This window comes from Danio rerio, chromosome 13, assembly GCF_052040795.2.
Source record: "Danio rerio strain M-AB ecotype USA chromosome 13, GRCz13ab, whole genome shotgun sequence".
NCBI lineage: Eukaryota > Metazoa > Chordata > Actinopteri > Cypriniformes > Danionidae > Danio > Danio rerio.
The window spans coordinates 43,447,040-43,467,096 of NC_141033.1; the positions used below are offsets into that span (position 1 = coordinate 43,447,040).

At 37.7% G+C, this 20,057-nt stretch overlaps 1 protein-coding gene across 2 annotated transcripts in view; it reads left to right on the plus strand.

Moving 5' to 3' along the window:
• The first annotated feature begins 14,580 nt into the window (after positions 1–14,580).
• The window catches only part of prkg1a (protein kinase cGMP-dependent 1a), a 147,308-nt gene continuing 141,831 nt past the window's right edge, over positions 14,581–20,057 (plus strand). Inside the window, exons 1-2 of one of the 2 annotated variants that reach the window (NM_201030.1) lie at positions 14,581–14,655; positions 14,788–15,327. In NM_201030.1, coding sequence (NP_957324.1) covers positions 15,074–15,327 — 254 coding nt within the window. In that variant the 5' untranslated portion in view covers positions 14,581–14,655; positions 14,788–15,073. Of the gene's footprint in view, positions 14,656–14,787; positions 15,328–20,057 lie in introns of those variants that run through there. The other variant, XM_087277707.1, reaches the window with a different exon arrangement.

Below are 20,057 nucleotides of genomic sequence, written 5' to 3' on the forward strand. Positions count from 1 at the left end.
TCTGTCTGTCTGTCCGTCCGTCCGTCCGTCCATCCATCAAATTATCTATCCATCCATCCATCCATCCATCCATCCATCCATCCATCAAATTATCTATCCATCCATCCATCCATCCATCCATCCATCAAATTATCTATCCATCCATCCATCCATCCATCCATCCATCCATCCATCCATCCATCAGTCTTTCTATCTATCCATCTATTCATCTATCCATCCCTCTATCTGTCTATCCATCTATCAATCTATCCATCCATCCATCCATCCATCCATCCATCCGTCCATATCTATCTATCTATCTGTCTGTCTGTCTGTCTGTCTGTCTGTCTGTCTGTCTGTCTGTCTGTCCGTCTGTCTAGTCTGTCTATCTAGTCTGTCTGTGGTTTAAAGGATCTAGTGAGTGGTCTTTTGTGTTTTACCAGGTCTGACCTGAGATAAAAAAGGAGCACCAGCACATACTTTATGCCTGCCATCAGAGAAGGTTTTTGTTGGACTCTGGAGGAGCAGGTCAGGAATGAAAGGCCATGTTTGACACGAGGAAAGGCCTCCAAAGCTGAGACCCATAAATTCCACCAGATGTGGGCAGTCTGGGAGAGGAAAGCTGACGCTTCAACACAGCAGAAGGTATTTAGCTGTTGTCTCTGCATGCTGATGGCCATGACTGCACTGAGAGTACATAAATGTGTCACACTTAATATGGTCACCAAATAGTTTTCCTAAAAGGCCAAAAATAAATGAGTGGGGCAACAGCTTAATAATCCCATACAGAAATCTGATATATGGCCATATATGAACATACAGGGTTCAGCATAAAGCAGTAAACTCTTTTTTATTTAAATATATATTTAATCTATTTTTACAGTGAACATATCCAATTTTTGTTGGTGCATTGAAACAAAAGATTTATTAAATAGTTATATCCAATAAAAAAAAAGATAGTTTGGTCAACTAAAAGGAATTTTTCTAATCTTTAGGAATAGAAAAGTAATACATTTAAATTCAAGCATTGTTATTTCAAATAAATTGTAAATTGATTATATTTCTATATATTAAAATGGAATTTAATATATTTACACCAAGTTATTAATTTGAGTGTAGTTATTTTTGGACTGCGATCTTAAGTTATGTTTTTTTTTTCTCTCGGTTGATTAGTACCACTTTCGGCTTTACTGGCTAATCTAATGTATATGCACAAATATAATATTGTAAAGCATTCTGTAGAAAATATTCATTTAAAAGGGAGGGAAGCGTACTCATTTATGCGGAGCAGTGTATATATAACTTAAAGGTAGTATGTCTGAAAATGTACATATTACCAATTTCAATGGTTAATATAACCTGTAACCTTCCCCAGCCTTGTGCCTCGAGACAATCCTGTCTCGGAGGTCTACAGACAATTCTTTTGTCTTCATGCTTGGTTTGTGCTTTGACATGCACTGTCAACCCTGGGACCTTATATAGACAGGCGTATGCCTTTTCAAATCATGAAACTGAATTGACCACAGCTGAACTCCAACTAAGCTGCTGAAACACCTCAAGAATGATCAGTGGAAACAGAATTTACCTGATCTCAATTTAGAGCTTCACAGCAAAGGCTGAGAATACTTCTGTACATGTGATTTTTCAGTTTTTTTACTTTTAATAAATTTGCAACAATTTCAAAAACTTTCACTTTGTCATTATGGGGTATTGTTTGTAGAATTTTGAGGAAGTTAATTAATTGAATTCATTTTGGAATAAGGCTGTAACATAAACAAATGTGGAAAAAGTGAAGCGCTATTAATACTTTCCGGATTCACTGAATTGTCAAACATATCAATACATCTGATTAAAACATTGTAAATGTGGATTACATCTGTGTCTGGAGTGAAGTGATGCCATGCTGCTTTTCAGTGTAGTGGATTTTTTTCAAATTACAACATTTCGAGTTTTACCGCCATTTGATTGGAAGACAACCGTCCACTCTCATTAGCTATGTTTTGCAAATGCGCATAAAAAAACCAGTTGATGGAAACGCCATGATGCGCATAAATTTTGAAAATGCGCATAAAAAACGTATGCGCCTAACTGGGTAGGATAAACTTTTTATTCGATAAGAAAAGATGCGCATAAACTACGATGGAAACACTTTTACCGCACAAGCTCCAGCATTGCGCATTAAAAAAGGTCATGTGATTTTGTTAAAAGAGATCATGTGATGCTTAAAATGTGTGAATGGACAAAACGTCAGGCTGAGCACATTATAAAACATCTGAAATGTTGTTTTGGTCATTATAAAACGCCTTACCATTTCAGTATTAGTGTTATTATATTATTAATGACTTCCAGAATCAAGAGCGCCTGTGCTCCGCGTCTGACACCTTCAAACGCCACTGCGCGCTCACTGCATGTCAGGATTGTATTCTGAGGCGCATTGATTTAGAAAAGAATGATGCAGCTTCTCCTAATGCAGCAAATGCAGTTTTTACTTTTGATATTTGGTGCCAGTTAATCGGGAAGTGACGATTTTTTTCGTTTTGACTCGTTGGATAGAAACGCTGCTTCATTCGCACAACTTTTATGCGATAATGCAGTTTTGCGCATAAAGTTCATTTGCATTTTTGGATGGAAACATAGCTATTGACTGCAGGCTTTAAATGTGATCAGATGCTCAGGATACACAAAAAACATGGGCTCACATGCGATGTCCATTGATATGGACAGTGTCCAAAGAGGTTAACCGATTTGTGTTGGGACAGCATGAATGACTTGTGTGGAACTCAGCATTGTTGGACATTATGTCTTACAATGTATCTATTGTATAGTCCAATAGTCAATTGTATGAAATCTGATCACCAACTATTCTAGAAGAATGAGGTCTAAAAGATGCCTACAAGACACCCAAGTGTGTGAAAATAACTCACCTTTGAGAAATGGTGTGTAAAAACACTCCTCTAAAAATATAACATACCTAACCTGAGGGAGACAACTGTGTGAGAAACTGAAAATAAGTGTGAAGCTGTCTCACACACACACAAACGCATGCGAGCACACACACACACTCATGTACACAGAGAGAGATGAAAGCAGGAGTCAGTTCAGCTTATATCAACTTGAATCTCCTCATTTAGAGAATGTGAGCACGGGCCTTGTGAAGTGACAGTCGATAAAATATAAGCAGACAGAGAGACAGTAATTAGTGCAAACTCGACTCTCGCTCTTTCTCTCTCTCACACACACATACACTCACACACACAAGCTCAGAGTCGACTGCTATGTTGTGACATTTCTCCAGCCTTGTTTTGTAATGATGCATCTGGAAGCTGCTGAGAAGGACGTCTCCACCTCTGAGCTCGGAAAAATTGGCTGCTTGGTGTAGAAACTGAAATGTTTACATATTTAAATCAACATTTGATTTGGTAGTCATAATAGCATAAACTGTTTGTACATTTTGTCTGAAGAAAATGTGTTCGCTGAGAGTGTTTGCTAATTCATTGTCAGTCTGAATGCTTTCTAAGTCTCACATTCACACACTGTTAGACATTGTGGCTTGTGTTTACTAACAGCTGCTCCTCTCAAGTTGTTCTGTGTATGCTGCAGCAGACAGAAATGCATCGGTCTATATGGACTAATATTTGAAGTCAATCCGCTTTTATAGCCTTCAGTCATGCTTGTAAGCACAGCCACTGGTGGCAATAGTAAATATAAAGCCTTTAAGGTCTTTAGGGATTTAATATTATTCGAAACTATTTTAGGAAACTCCCGCTGCGTTCATCCTCCCAAGGATTGATCTAAAACTCCTCGGTTTATATTTTTTCTTTATGTGGCATCAGACTTATCAAATATGGACTGCATAATAGTCTTATTTACTGTCATTTTTCTTAACCTAAGTGATTCTTAAGAGTTTAAAAATTAAATTAATATTTTGAAAGGGTAGACAGAACACACTAAGAAAACTTAATGATGAAGGAATTTTTCACTTGGTTGTTTTTTTTAAATATTTAACTTAAATAACCACAAAGAAATTTAATTAGTAAAATTAATTAATATTAATTATAATTTTAGTAGGGCATTTTATATACATACGAATACATTTAGACCATTTACTTGAATCATTACTTCTGGAATGTGAAGAGACTTTTAACCAGCATAACAAAAAAAAGTTTCTGAAGACAATCACCTACTGCTGTGGTTCTCAAATTCGCGAGATAATGAGGAGGGGTCGCTTGGTGATTTCCAAAAATGTCATATATTTTATTAAACTAGGACCATCATATTTTATCCATAACCTGCAGAATATAAAAAACTAGGGCTAATTATTTGTAACTTATAATATATTTAATTTATACTTAATATTTAATAGTTACATAAAAAAAATGCAAATAAAAAGTCATCAGCCTTTCAATTTGTTTATTTTTTTATCCATTGGGTTATGACCCCTGGGGTTATTATGCTAGATTAATATCACAGCTATAGCCCTCAATAGCAGATTGATTTTACGGTACAATGTTAAACTTTGACACCTTTATGGCAATCACATACTTAAAAAAGGTCACAACTGAACAATGAGGATGATCTCCAAGTGGCTCCAAGTCTCCAAAATTAAACCAAGAATAGTTTTGTGCTTTGAATAGTTTTATTGGAATAATATTCAATATAACAAATGAATAATGGTTATTAAAAATAGACTCATCTATAAGCTTGTTAAACAGTTTCTATTGGTGTGTGTGCACCATTGAGTGCAATATTTGTGCTTAAAACCACCTCTAAGCTTAGAGGGGTTCGCGAGTCACTGGTGTTGTTAGTTTGAGAACCCCCGACCTACTGTACCTTTATTAGTTGCATTAAAAAAAACAGCCTTTTATTTTATTTTTTCCATTGTATTGCGACAACTGGGGTGATTACATTATATTAAAGACACAGCAATAGTGTCAGTACAGCAGATTGATATTATGGCTCTAGGTCAAACTTTCTGACACCTTTTACGGCACTCATACATACAAACGTAGATAAGTAGAATAGACTTGAGCCTCTTGTTGTGTATTTGCTGTTGCGTGCATGTTTATAAACACCTCTTTGGATATTGGGGGTCTCGAGTCACTGGCATTTTTATTTTGAGGGTCGCAGGTTGAAAAGTTTAGGAACCACTACAACTACGAAAATTGTGTAAAAAGTATTGCACGTTGTGCTAACAGAATTTTTGCTATTGTTTTTTTTTCCTTTTTAGGAAATGTAATTAAATAAGTAAATAAAATTTTATTATTAGATAGTAAATTCATTAACTGTAGTGAATTATGTGAAGGTATGTTATCCTCAATGTAAGAAACATAAAATACCAGTCTTTTTTAGCAATCTTTAATACCCGAAAATCCACAAAACACAATCTAATGTGTAATTAAAATGTATTGTTAATGTACCCTTTTCACGAACCTGTTGTGACGCGTTTAACAGTCATCAGCATCTTAAATCCTGGAAAGTTTTTAATATTTAGATATTTTTTTAAACATTTGAAAATTTATATATGTATTTCTGTATGTATTATATCATCTTTGCTTCAAATTACAAAAATTTACCGATTATGCGAGGCATTTCTATTGCAGCGTCTATGAGACAGGACAGTAAATTTGACATTATTCTCCCTTCTAACTGCCGTCATCAGTCTCACACAATTTTTTCTTTTTTCTGAAAGGCTTTATAACATCATCGGGGAGTTTTTCTTTTATTATTCCAGCAAATGAGATTGTAAATAAAAAAATTGTTGTATTCTCTCATTCACTGCGCTATACGCTTTTCCAACTGACGACTTCTGCTACTGAGAAACCCAGAAATGTCAAAAAGGTCTATAAATGAATAAATCCTTCATAGTACATTATATTGTCTATTTTGACTTATAAATTCATAAGTGGGATTGCTTCAATAAGCTGAATTGCAAGAATTCAGTTATCATTGTTTGCAGCACAAATGTCTAAATTATTAGCCCTCCTGTGATTTTGTTTTTCTGTCAAAAATGTTTTAAATGATGTTTGACAGAGCAAGGAATTTTTTACAGTATTTCCTATAATATTTTTTCTTCTAGAGAAAGTCTTAATTGTTTTATTACAGCTGGAATTAAGCAGTTTTTTTATCTTTAAACCAATTTAAGGTCAATATTATTAGCTCCATTAAGCACTTGTTTTTTCTGATTGTCAACAGAACAAACCACTGTTACGCAACGACTTGCCTAAATAACCTACACTCAAAAATATACACTTTTTTGGTTGTTCAAACTACTTATTTAAAATGAGCTGAAACAACACAATTCTTGAGATTTCATTGGGACAACCTATTATAAGTTCAATCCACTACAATTTGTTAAAAGTGTTAAGTTAACAATCAATTTGTGTTGGAACAACATATGTGGAACCCTGCATGTTTTTGAAGTGACTACAAATTATTTTTTTAAAGAAAAATACTTTTTTGATGTTTCAGATTAAAGAAAATATGTTTTTATATCTCTAGTGGTGGAAATAGTACTGAAAATCATACTCAGCCTAAAATTTGTGCAAGTATCTGTTGTAAATATTACTCAAAATATGAGTAAAAAGACTTTTAAAAGTTCTCAAGATTAGTGAGTCGTGAGTATTAGGCTGTCAAAAGCTAAAGTGTAAACGTAACGTTCTGTAGTGCATCTTGTTATTGCCCAGCAGGCACACAATGTCATAAGACGCTAATATTAGGTTAGATTGGGGGTGCTTTCACACCTGTAAATCGATTCATTTGTTCCGAAACAGATTACAATTGTTACATTGTTGCTCTTTGCTCTTGGTGCAGTTTGCTTTCACACGGCAACGTTTCTAAATGGACCAAAAGAGCTAAAACAAGTCACGTGTGAGTAAGCTCTCCTCACATTGGTGAGAGTTTTACGGTTTATTTACACCCACTTAGCTGTCAGGGTGGTTTGTTGGTGTTTGACAAGGTGCGCGGGACATGTCTGAAGAGTGAGGAGGGATGTGGTGGGGAGGGGTGATAAGGGTGCGCGATGTATTTGAGGACAGGGAGGAAGACGGGCGATTTCCGGGAGATTATCACTCGTTTGCGAGCATCCGGGAGTCTTTGTGCATTTGCGGGAGACTCTCGAAACTTCCGGGAGACTTGGAATGTCTGGAATGACCTCCCGCCCTACTCATAATTCTCTCTTCGTATGGCCGTATGCCTATTACATATCCATAAAACACTGTGATATAACCAGGCTCGGATAGTATCGCTTTCTCACTACAATTGATCCACTTCAGAGTTCCTTTTAATCGAGCCGAGACCACCTCGTCCAAGCGATCTCTGAGTGATTGTTTTGGTGCAGATCCGAGCGCAATTGCTGGATTCTTCATATGCCAAACAAACCGCGCTAACTAAGCAAACGAGACAAAAGTCTAGGTGTGAAAGCACCCTAAATGTCACTTTAAGCTGAATTCTAGTATCTTTAAAAAATATCTTAATTCAGTTTAATTAGCTATTAAAACTATTATGTTTATAAATGTGTGGAAAAAAATCTCTCAGAAATTGCGGGAAAAATATACAGGGGGCGAATAATTCTGACTTCAACTGTATGTACTGTGTATGCAATAATATGCCTTAGCAAGCACCACCACCAACAATAAATGAACTCTTGATCAAGTCAGTCGTATTGACCATATCTCCTTTCGGACTTCCTGTCTCCCAAATTTCAATGCTCAGCGGCAGAACTGATCAATGACTGACAGAACGTCCTCTGGCCCTGGAGCTCAGAGACATCCGATTGGGTTTCAGCAAGAAGAGAGGCAGAGAGACTGTATAACAGGAATGAGATGAGTAATGTCTGCAGCAGCACCACCCACCAGCTCCACCTCACCCAGCCTGAAATCTAATCGCTCCCTCAGGTGCGCATCGCTCCTCCGCTAATCACTGTGTCATCATTCCCACTGCAGGATCAGCTCCTCTGTACTGTAAATAAAAAAGTCTGTTTTTGTATTTTGTGATTCACAAGTGTTTACTGTTTATTTACAGTTGTGAATTGCATTATGGGAGCTTGATCTCTGCTCTGTTGGCTTTTGATGTTGAAAATTCAGCTCTGCAGTTTAATAAAGTCACTTTTATTGACAATGAAATAACATAATTTTTAAAGAGCCCCTATTTTGCATTATAATTGGTCATATTATGGTTTTGGGGGTCTCTAACAACAGGATGATTTGCAAGGTGAAAAAACACTTTCATTGTCTCATAATATGCATTTATTTGACCTAATTATCCCAACAAATCCCACCCGATTTGTTCGCAAATTCCTCCTTAGCACAAAGCTAGTCTGCGCTGATTGGTTTGATGCATACCTGTCAACATTGGGATGTGAAAAAAAGGGATATGCCCACCATAATAAGGGATACCCCTTAAATAAACAGTTAAATGGTCAGTAATATGTTTTTTATTATTATTATCTACAAAAGAAAAAATAAATATATAAATTAGCAACAAATACATTAACAACCAGCGCAGCTTATTAAATAATAGCTATTATAATGAAATTGAATCAAGTTATCAAATCTCATAATGCGTTTCTTCACTGTATAACGTACACATTCTGATTAAAGAGCAACGAATAAATTTCTCATTTATTTAGACTTTTTCGTTTGATTACATCAAATAAAAGGTCTCTTTAAAAATGCACACATCTAACAATATAATGAAGGTATTCGACTCATTTAAGACGAAATCAGGTGTATTTGAAAAAGAAAAACACCAACATCAACATTTTTAGATATTATTATTAATTATGTGTATATGTCTGTTTAAACACGCATCCGAAAGCCACTTTCGCTCCGCTTTAAATCGCGTGTACAGAGTCCATTTGGGAAACAGTGTCTATTTATCACTATGGAGCGCGTCAGCTGACAGTCATGCACCATTATATGACTGTTTTGAGGATTGCATAGGAGGGGTGACGGCAGGGAATTGCGCTGCTTTTTATATATTTATTTCAAAGTGTTTTTGTGCTTAAAAAAAGCGAAAGCACAGAGCAGACTTACATTTAGGAGCAAGTTGCAGCCCCTAGTGGTTCGGTGGTATGGGTTGCGTACAGGGAGGCTTGACTCTTTAATGTTTCTTTCTACCCTTCAGAGAAAGACTGAAAATATCGGAGAAATACGGGAAAATACCTTTAATAGCGGGTGATAGTGGGATAGAACTGTTAAATACGGGAGAATCCCGGGAAAAATGGGAGGGTTGACAGGTATGGTTTGATGGCCCAGTCTGTTGTGATTGGTCAACCGGGTTCAGTGAGAGACAGAGAGAAACTTCCACCAAGGCTATGAAGTAGCACACATAGTATGTGAGAGCCCAATGCAGGAAGGCAATAAAGCTGTATCTCTCAGGTTAAATCTGTACTGGGCTGTTCACATATTGCATTCAAAACTACATTGAAAACACAACGTGTGCTTCTACCTTTACTGATTTAAACACCAGCATAGTACTCTACTCTTAACCCTAACCCCAAGTAATAACAATGCCACACATTCAGTATTAAACCACACAGCGGCAAAAAGCAACTATTTTGAAAATTGGCCGAGCCGCATGCGAGGAACAGCTCATGATGGCCATAGCAAAGACAAACGGCAGAGGATTGTGAGTTTAGAAACGCATTTAAATCATTAAAGGAAGAAGCACATGTTGTGTTTTCAATGTAGTTTTGAACGCAATGTGTGAACAGACCCGTACAGATTTAACCTGAGAGATACAGTGCAAACACTGATCTATAATAGATAAGTGATTACAAGCCGCACGGAGCGATTACAATTACAACCCAATTAAAAACATATTTTGCAAATTACAGAGAGGCAACAATTTTAATTATACTTGGATGTTATGATCTGGAGGAAGAAGAAACTGGTCCATATGAACTGTTACAGTTACTGACAAAGTCCCATACATAATAGTCTCTGCTGCTTCATCAAAAGCAAACAGCTGGCGAATCCTGCGCTGAAGCATAGGTTATTGTATCAAAAATCTGAAAAATGACAGGAACAAACCACTAGGGTGGCTATACTGTGGTGTTGTTGTGAAAATGAATTTTAACCCTTTATTCCCCTCAGCTGAATCTTCATCCGTCAGTGATCTCCATCTTAGCGTCATGATCAGTCCCGTGATCCCCCGCGCTCCGCTGAATGCTTTTTACCAAACGTAAAAAGCAAAAGATCTTGAACCCAACATTATTCATTTATTCGACTCAAAGTTTCATTAAAGTATCAATAGTTTTAAACATGGAGCACTTTCAGATTTAAACCTCAGCTGGATGTTTTCATTCTCTAAGGCCTCGTATACACTATCAGGTCTTGATGCCTAATTCCTATTTGTTGCCTATATCAAATTTTTTTTGCCTGTCCATTTACACATTCTTTTAATTGTAAACTATATCAGATTTATGCTTACACTTGCCATACAATATATGACGTCGCACATACGAAAAGGAGGGTTCTAGCATCTGCGCCACACTAGCCACGATCGAAGAAATTGTCTTGTTTTTAGCTCTGCAAAATATGCTATGATTTTTAGGCTGAGGAGGAGGGGAAAGGGCTGTCATCCAGCTTGCACCTATGCTTTATTTATGGTGTCCTCCACCATTCAGAGGAATTTGTGGGTACGAGAGAGATCTCAGTTCTGGTGGGAGCAAATTGTGGCGACTGACCTCTTTCCTTTTCCATGTTTCCTCTGTTGTTGTTGTTTACTACGTCACTGGCTGTGTCCAAAACCGCATACTTCCATACTATATAGTACGCTAAAATCAGTATGTAAGCCTAGTAGTATATCCGAATTCATAGAATTTGAAAATCAGTAGGCGAGAAGTACCCGGATGACTTACTACTTCTGGCGAGATTCTGAAGTGCGCATCCCATGCACGCTGCGCTATCCCATAATGCCCCGTGAGAGAATTCATGAATGGAAGTGAGGGGACGCAACTGACGCAGGTAGGTCATGTGACCATGACAAAATGGCGGATGTAGTACGTCTGAATTCCATTCATACTTTTCATATTCATACTGTATAGAACGTACTTTTCTAACGGCCGAGTAGTACGTTTAAATTCAAATGCAGTACCTACTGAGTAGTAGGCGGTTTCGGACGCAGCCACTGTCTCCACACATGCTCTTCCTTCTACGTTATTAAACCGCGGAGATATACCACAATGTCGCAAGTTTAATGACCTACAAAATGGAATGCCTCAATAAATCGGATCTGCCAGTTTACATGATATTCGCATTGTCACATATCCAATTTATATCTGATTTATTTCCACATATACAGGAGGCCTGAAACCGATCTGTGAATATCTGAATGCATGAGTTTTTTTTATGTTTACACGGTCTTAGAACAGATCCGATCTGTGTCACATATGAGCAGAACATCGGAATTGGGTCACATTTAACTGGCAGTGTAAACGAGGCCTTAGTGCTGTAATACACACTGCATGGAAGGTCATTTTCAAAAACCAATAATAGGGGCTCTTTAAGAAACAGACAGTATCACTTTAAACTACTTAAATGTTCATACTTTGTCAAACTTTTCAAGGTTAAACATTGTTTGAAAAAGCCCAAGATTACATAATGTAATTCAAAGGCATAAATGGGAAAAATTTAAAAAACATGATTCACAAAATACAGAAAACTGCTCAAGTATGGATATTTTTTAGTGTGTCGTCACAACAAACACAGCGTAGATGATGAGTCCTGCTCATCTCATAAAGACAAACATAAACGTATAAAAATAAATTACTGTAGCAACTGCTTTTAAAATAAGGTGCAACTACAGCCATATAATCTTGTCAAGATCCCACTTTGATGTTTAGTCTGACAGGCTGTAAATGTGATAAGCCATGTTTGGATTTTGTATTACATAGTTTATGATGGATAAAAAGTAAAACCTCATTAACTAAGACCGAGCTTTGTAAACATGTAGATTTGAGTGGTTTGATGTTTTGTAGCATTACTGGCTGCCTATTTCATTTACTTTTTTCAGCACTGCTAGCTCCAGAAGTATGTTTTGCATTCGAATGTTAAAAAGTCTTAGATGAGCATAATAACAAATTATGAAAAACAACAGAGAAATATTAATTCATTCATTTTTCTTTGGCTTAGTCTCAGTGGAATGAACTGCCAACTATTCCAGCATATGTTTTACACAGTGCATGCCCGTCCAGCTGCAACCCAGTACTGAGAAACATCCATACACACTCATTTACACACATCTATTGCCAATTTTTCATTGATTCATTTTTTTTTCAGCTTAGTCTTTTTATTAATCCGGGGTCGCCACCGTGGAATGAAGCGCCAACTTATTCAGCATATGTTTTACACAGCAGATGCCCTTCAAGCTGCAACCCATCTCTGGGAAACATCCATACACACTCATTCACACTCATACACTAGAGACAATTTAGCCTACCTAATTCACCTGTCCTGCATCTCTTTGGACTGTGGGGGAAACCGGAGCACCCGGAGGAAACCCACGCGAACGCGGGGTGAACATGCAAACTCCACACAAAAACGCAAACTGACCCAGCCGAAGCTCAAACCAGCCACCTTCTTGTTGTGAGGCAACAGCACTACCTACTGTGCCCTACGTGTTGCCCTACTGCCAATTACTTAATTCAATTCACCTATTGTATAGCGCATGTCTTTGTCGGAGCACCCTTGCGGAACATGGGGAGAACATGCAAACTCCAAACAGAAATGCCAACTGACGCATCTGGGACGCACCTGTGACCTTCTTGCTGTAAGGTGGCAGTGCTAATCACTGAGCCACCGTGTTGCCCTACAGAGAAATATAAAACTGTCAATCTAAAGTTTCTATATTTGTTGCAATACATAATCATTCATTTTCTTTTCGGCTTAGTCCCTTTATTAATCAGGGGTCACCACAGCGAAATGAACCACCAACTTATCTAACATGTGTTTTACACAGCAGACTGCAACTGCAACCCATCACTGGGAAACGCCCATAGACTCTAGCATTCATACATTCAATTCACCTAACCCAATTAACCTATACTGCATGTCTTTGAACTGTAGGGGAAACCGGAGCACCCGGGAGAAACGTGCCAACATGGGGAGAACATTCAAACTCCACACAGAAATGCCAACTGACCCAGTCGAGGCACTAACCAGCGACCTTCTTGCTTTGAGGCATCAGTGCTTCCTATTGCACCACTGCGCCTATATATATTTTTATTTATGACAGTTTAGAGAGAATGTTTCAGATGTTTGGGAGCACACTGTGGTTTTTATTAGTGACATTTTTACAGCAAGAAACTAATTCCACTGCTAAACACAATAGTTTCAAAGTTAATGTCAACAGTTAGATTCAATTATATACAATCAAGAACCTCAGAGCTCTGTCTTTTAGGTTATTGTTGCAAATATATTTGATGCCAAGTTTTTCTTCTGTTGCACTGAAATGTGTTCTCTCAAAAATGTCTAATTTCAAGTGATTTCAAACTTTAATGAGTTTTTTTTTATTCTGTTGAACAAAAAAGACGATATTTTAAAGAAAGATGAACACTGCCAACTCTTGTCTACCATAGTAGGTAAAAACAAATACTGTGGAAGTCAATCTTTACCAGTTTTTAACTTTCTCCAAGATACCGTTTCATGATCAACAGAAAAAACGAAAACCAAACAGGTTTCTGACAAGTGAAATATGAGGAAATGATGACAAAGTTTTTTGGTCAAAGAAAATCATTATACTTTATTCTCTCTCTCTTTCTGCATCTGATTTGCAGCCTCTCTCTCATGAATGTAAAGAAAGATGATGCTTTCATATTATGTCTGGATGGTCATGAATGCACAATAAGTCTACTGTATGTCTCTCAAAGTGCTTGTAGAAAGCAATAACGCTGCTATTGTCATGCTATCAAAAACTATTTTAGTTCATATGACAAAATAATGTAATAAATGTGAGTTTGCTCATTGGAGTGAATCATAATCTATATTTTGGAATATGTTCAGTATAAGTGCGTTTGTCTCAGTCAACATGTGATTGCAGTGATTGCAGGATTACAAATTTGACTAAAGTGGCATACTGGCATATTATTTATTATTATTTAATTTTTTTAAAGATCACTAATTTGTTCCCTTAATTTGATGTCACTGCAAGTAAACAAATTATTGCGATTTAGTAAAAACGAGTGAACAAAATATTTTGCACACTAGGCTATTAGACCATGAATGCCTTAATTTATTCCACTACAGGCTTATTTCCACCACGCACCCTTTAAGTCACAGGTGTCAAACTCAGTTCCAAAAGGGCCGCAGCTCTGCACAGTTTAGTTCCAACTCTAATTAAACACACCTGATCAAACTAATTGAGTCCTTCAGGCTTGTTTGAAACCTACAGGTAAGTGTGTTGGAGCAGGGTTGGAACTAAACTGAGCAGGGCTTCGGCCCTCAAGGAATTGAGTTTGACACCCCTGCTTTAAAGGAATCAGTTCGATTCAGTTCACATTTAAAGCAAGGTTCAACCGATTCATAAACAGATCCGATTCATGTTCAACTGATTTATTAAGTAGATTCGACTCTTTTAGCAAAATGACTCTCGTGAATTCGACACGGCAGGAAGCTACGCGTGCAGTTTCTTGACAGTACAGTTCACAATCTGGTTTCAGGCGAATTTGACTCCAGTGTAAGTGCATTTAACACCAGTTTTGCCTTCAAAATGTGCGCGTCAACAAACCTCATGTTGCCTATATCTGTAAATCATACTAGAGTTTCTGATGCGACTTTTCATAGCTCACTTTCTCTCCCTCCTCCCCAGCACAAAAGGGAAACTCCGCCTATACTGAAGACCCCGTGTGGATGAGGAGACAGTCGTACCCGGTATGGTTTATGTGTTTTTGGACACTGCACACAGGGATGTTTGGAACAGGAGTGACCGACAGCGGGAGCGACGCCGAATCCCGGTTTCAACTGTAAACACGTGTGTAGATCAGCTGTTTTTACACTGGAGCTTCACAAACAGAGCTCGCCTGGGCGCGTGACAGAGTTTGAGAGCGCGCCTGGTTGATTTCAACGGGATTAAAGTTTTTTTTAACTACCTCAGAATGAGTGACCTAGACGAAGACTTCGCGAAGATTTTAATGCTGAAGGAGGAGAGGATACGAGATCTTGAGAGGCGTTTGCTGGAGCGAGAAGACGAAATCAGCGAGCTGAAGAGAAAGCTGCACAAATGTCAGTCCGTTTTACCGAGCGCGCAGATCGGCCCGCGGACACACCGCGCGCAGGGAATATCAGCAGAACCGCAAACGCACCAGGATTTATCAAACCAAAGCTTTAGACGAGTTGCCAAATCGGACAGGTGAGAGAATTCACTTCTGTTTAACAAATGCAACTGTAATGCACGTCTTGGATCATAATGACTTTGTATAGTTTGCTTGCATTATTTCATTTGATTAAGTATACGGGGCTGAGCAGGACATGAATGAAGAAACTCTCATGATGACAGAGCATCTTTGTGAAGCTTCAGAGAGAGAGAGAGAGAGAGAGAGATGGGGTGGTGGTGGTGGTGGTGGGGGAGATAGAGTGTATCATTGATCTAAACCATCATCATCATCATCATCAGGTCCCAGAGGGCTCTGTGCACAGGAAGCTTCGTGCATTATCGGCTTTTAGGGTTGAACGTGTAGCGCCCAAGAGCCTGTCTGAGGATATTTAATACGCCATTAGAAAGTGCTTTGTTTGACCATATGCTTCCCCTCCTATCAGCCCCATCCATCTGATTCTTTGAGCATCTTTGTGTATAAGATTCTGCAGAACTTTATAGAATTGCAGAATATTAATTAGAATATTAATTACTTTGTCTTTTGACTTTTTAAATTAATTATTATTTTTAATTCAATTCAATTCAACTTTGTTTCTAAAGCGCTTTTACAATGTAGATTGTGTCAAAGCTTAAAATAGAAGATTATAGTACCTTGAAACAGTGTCAGGTCAGTTTTCAGAGTTTAAGATCAGTTTAGGTCAGTTTAGCGTGGTTTAAATTTCAATGCTGAAAGTCCAAACACTGAAGAGCAAATCCATTGATGCACAGCTCCACAAGTCCCGAACCATGCAAGCCAGTGGCGACAGTGGCGAGGAACAAACTTCACCAATTGACGAAAGTGAAGGAAAAAAAAACTGTAGAGAAATTTAAGTGTATTTAAATTATCTCCAAAATGCGCAAAACTAGTTTTGGGTATGTAGTTCATTATTTTTTCTTCCGCTTAGTCCCTTTATTAATCAGGGATGGCCACAGTGGAATGAACTGCCAACTTATCCAGCAAATGTTTTACATAGCAGATGACCTTTCAGCCGCAGCCCACCTCTGGAAAACACCCATGCACTCTTGCACTCACACACATACACATACACTACGGTCAATTTAGCTTATTCAATTCACTTAGAGCTCATCTTTTTGGACTGTGGGCAAAAGCGGAGCATCCGGAAGAAACCCATGAGAACAAGATGGAGAACATGCCAACTCCACACAGAAAAGCCAACTAACGCAGCTGGAGCTCGAACCAGCAACCTTCTTGCTGTGAGGCGACAGTGTTAACCACTGAGCCATAGTGTCGTAGTATGTAGTTTTAATCTGTTTTTATTTGTGCCATTTATTTCTTTAAATATTGATGCTTCAGCATTTACAGCTTGGAGTAGAAGTTCAATCCATACTCGACAGTCCAGACTGGGACTGTACAAATTGTCAAAATGTCAACAGTTGGGTTCAACATGTACAGTTGAAGTCAGAATTATGAGCTCCCCTGAATTATTCGCCCCCTGTTTATTTTTTTCCCCAATTTCTGTTGAACACAAAGATTTTTTCAGCACATTTCTGAACATAATAGTTTTAATAACTCATTTCTAATAACTGATTTATTTTATCTTTGCTATGATGACAGTAGATAATATTTGACTACATTTTTTTAAGACACTTCTATATAGCTAAAAGTGACATTTGAAGGCTTAACTAGGTTAATTAGGTTAATTAGGCAGGTTAGGGTAATTAGGCAAGTTACAACAGTGGTTTGCTCTGTAAATATAGCTTAAAGAAAAAATATAGCTTGAAGGGGCAAATAATATTGACCCTAAAATGGCTTTAAAAAATTAAAAACTGCTTTTATTCTAGCCGAAATGAAGCAAAAGTCTTTCTCCAGAAGAAAAAATATTATCAGACATACTGTGAAAATGTCCTTGCTCTGTTAAACATCATTTGGGAAATATTTAAAAAAGAAAAAATAATTAAAAGGGGGGCTAATAATTCTGACTTCAACCGTAAATGTACAATACAATCAACAAGGGTAATCAGAGTTCACAACAGTTCTGTCTTTTAGATTATTGTTAAAAATATCTGAAATGTGTACTGTAAAAGAAATAATTTTCTCAAAAATAAAAATATACACACATTTCACTTAATCGATTGATTCCAAACTTTTATTATTTGTTTATTCACAAAAGATGATACTTTTAACAAAGATGATTACAAATTGTGAGCCTCACCTCAGTTTTTATTTACATGCAGCAATGCCCACAAGAGGGCAGAAGCTTTTGTTGTTGTTGTTGTTGTTGTTTTCCCTCAGCACTTAAGGGCCATTACATCACTAACAACCTAAATCACTAATAGTCTTTATAATTACATTTTTAGGGATGTTCACCCTTGGAGCACAGTATGTGAAATTCTGTTTTTTGTGACAGTGTGAAGTTGTGTGAAGACAGATGTGCTGCTCTAATGACTCCGACCTTAATGATTTCATTATGGAAGAAGCAGAGGGATAAAAGCTGTTTGTAGCTTAATGAGCATTGAGACCATATGCTGGTAAACAAACTTGACTTCATGAAGCTTCATCTGTCCCTCAGCTTTTCGCTAATTATGATAATTGCAATTGAAGATACTAGTTTTAGCCCCGTTAGGGATGAAGATGAAATGTCACACAATAATCATAATTCACTGACTGTTATTATCAATAAAAGAGACATGTACTGTATTGCTCGTGTAGAAAATAATACATGGAAATCTATGCAAATTACATACACCGGCTCTTTTATTAGGTACACCTTACTAGTACTGGGTTGGACCCCCTTTTGCCTTAAGAACTGCCTTAATGCTTCGTGGTATAGATTCAACAAGGAACTAGAAAATTGCAGAGATTTTGGTCCATATTGACATAATAGCATTACGCAGTTGCTGCAGATTTGTAGGTGGCACATCCATGACGATCCATTCCACCACATCCCAAAGGTGCTCTATTGGATTTAGATCTGGTGACTGTGGAGGCCATTTGAGTACAGTGAACTCATTGTCATATTCAAAAAACCAGTCTGAGATGGTTTGCGCTTTATGACTTGATGCATTATCCTACTGGAAGTAGCCATCAGAAGATGGGTACACTGTGGTCATAATGGGATGGACATGGTCAGCAGCCATACTCAGGTTATGGCGTTGACATAATGCTCAACTGGTTCTAATGGGCCCAAAGTGTGCTAAAAAATATCCCCCACACCATGACAACACCACCAGCTTGAACCACTGATACAAGGCAGGATGGATCTATGCTTTCATGTTGTTGGCGTCATATTCTGACCCTACCATCTGAATGTCGCAGCAGAAATTGAGACTCATCAGACCAGGCAACATTTAACCAATCTTCTATTGAAACTATGAATTGTAACCTCAGTTTCCTGGTCTTAGCTGACAGGAGTGGCAGTTTGTCTGGTCTTCTGCTGCTGTAGCCCATCCGCCTCAAGGTTTGACATGTTCAGAGATGCTCTTCTGCATACCTCAGTTGTAATGAGTGGTTATTTGAGTTACTGTTGCCTTTCTATAAGCTTGAACCAGTCTGACCATTCTCCTCTGACCTCTGACATAAACAAGGCATTTGTGCCAACAGAACTGCCGCTCACTGGATATTTTCTCCTTTTTGGATTATTCTCAGTAAGCCCTAGAGATGGTTGTGCATGAAAACCCCGGTAGATCAGCAGCTTCTGAAATACTCAGACCAGTCAGTCTGGCACCAACAACCACACCACGTTCAAAGTCACCTAAATCACCTTTCTTCCCCATTCTGATGCTCAGTTTGAACTGCAGAAGATCGTCTCGACCATGTCTACATGCCTAAATGCACTGAGTTGCTGCCATGTGATTGGCTGTTTAGAAATTTGCATTAACAAGCAGTTTGACAGGTGTACCAAATAAAGTGGCCGGTGAATGTATATGACACAATTTTCAGATTTTACATACATAAAATGTCATATATTATATATATATATATATATATATATAACTATTGAAATTACAAAAATGCACATATACTGTATGTTCAAATAGTATATATGACAATTCCAGTGGGTAAAAAAAACCTAATTGTAAACATAGATTTTGTATATATTATTATATAATAAACAGTATTCGGAAAAATATGTTGAAATATGGGCGTCACGGTGGCGCAGTGGGTAGCACGATCACCTCACAGCAAGATGCACATGCGGTATAGGTGAATTGGGTAAGCTAAAATTGTTTGTAGTGAATGAGTGTGTATGGATGTTTCCCAGTACTGGGTTGCAGCTGGAAGGGCATCCACTGCATAAAACATGTGCTGGATAAGTTGGCGGTTCATTCTTCTGTGGCGACCCTAGATTAATAAAGGGACTAAGCCGAAAAGAAAATAACTGAATGAATAAATGTTAAAATATATGCATATATGACAAATTGTACATGTAAAATCTGATTATTAACTTGTATGTAACATATGTAATTTGCATATTGCTGTCAGATTTCTATGCGAGTGGGTGTGAACTATTTACGATAACAGACAGACAGTAAACAGCTCTGGGGAATTTAGTGTTATTAATTAAGGAGTGGTCAAGACTAGAATTATAGTTGAAAGTGAGATCTTGGTGTCGTCTATAAAAAGATGTGGTGCACTGGTAAGGGTCCCAAAGAGATAAAATGGCAGCAGATGTGAGTCTGTGGCAGAAAAGAGCAGCCACAATAGTTATGTTACAACAGATCCTCTTTCCATCGATCCACAGAGGAAGAACCCTGCAGGAAGAGTT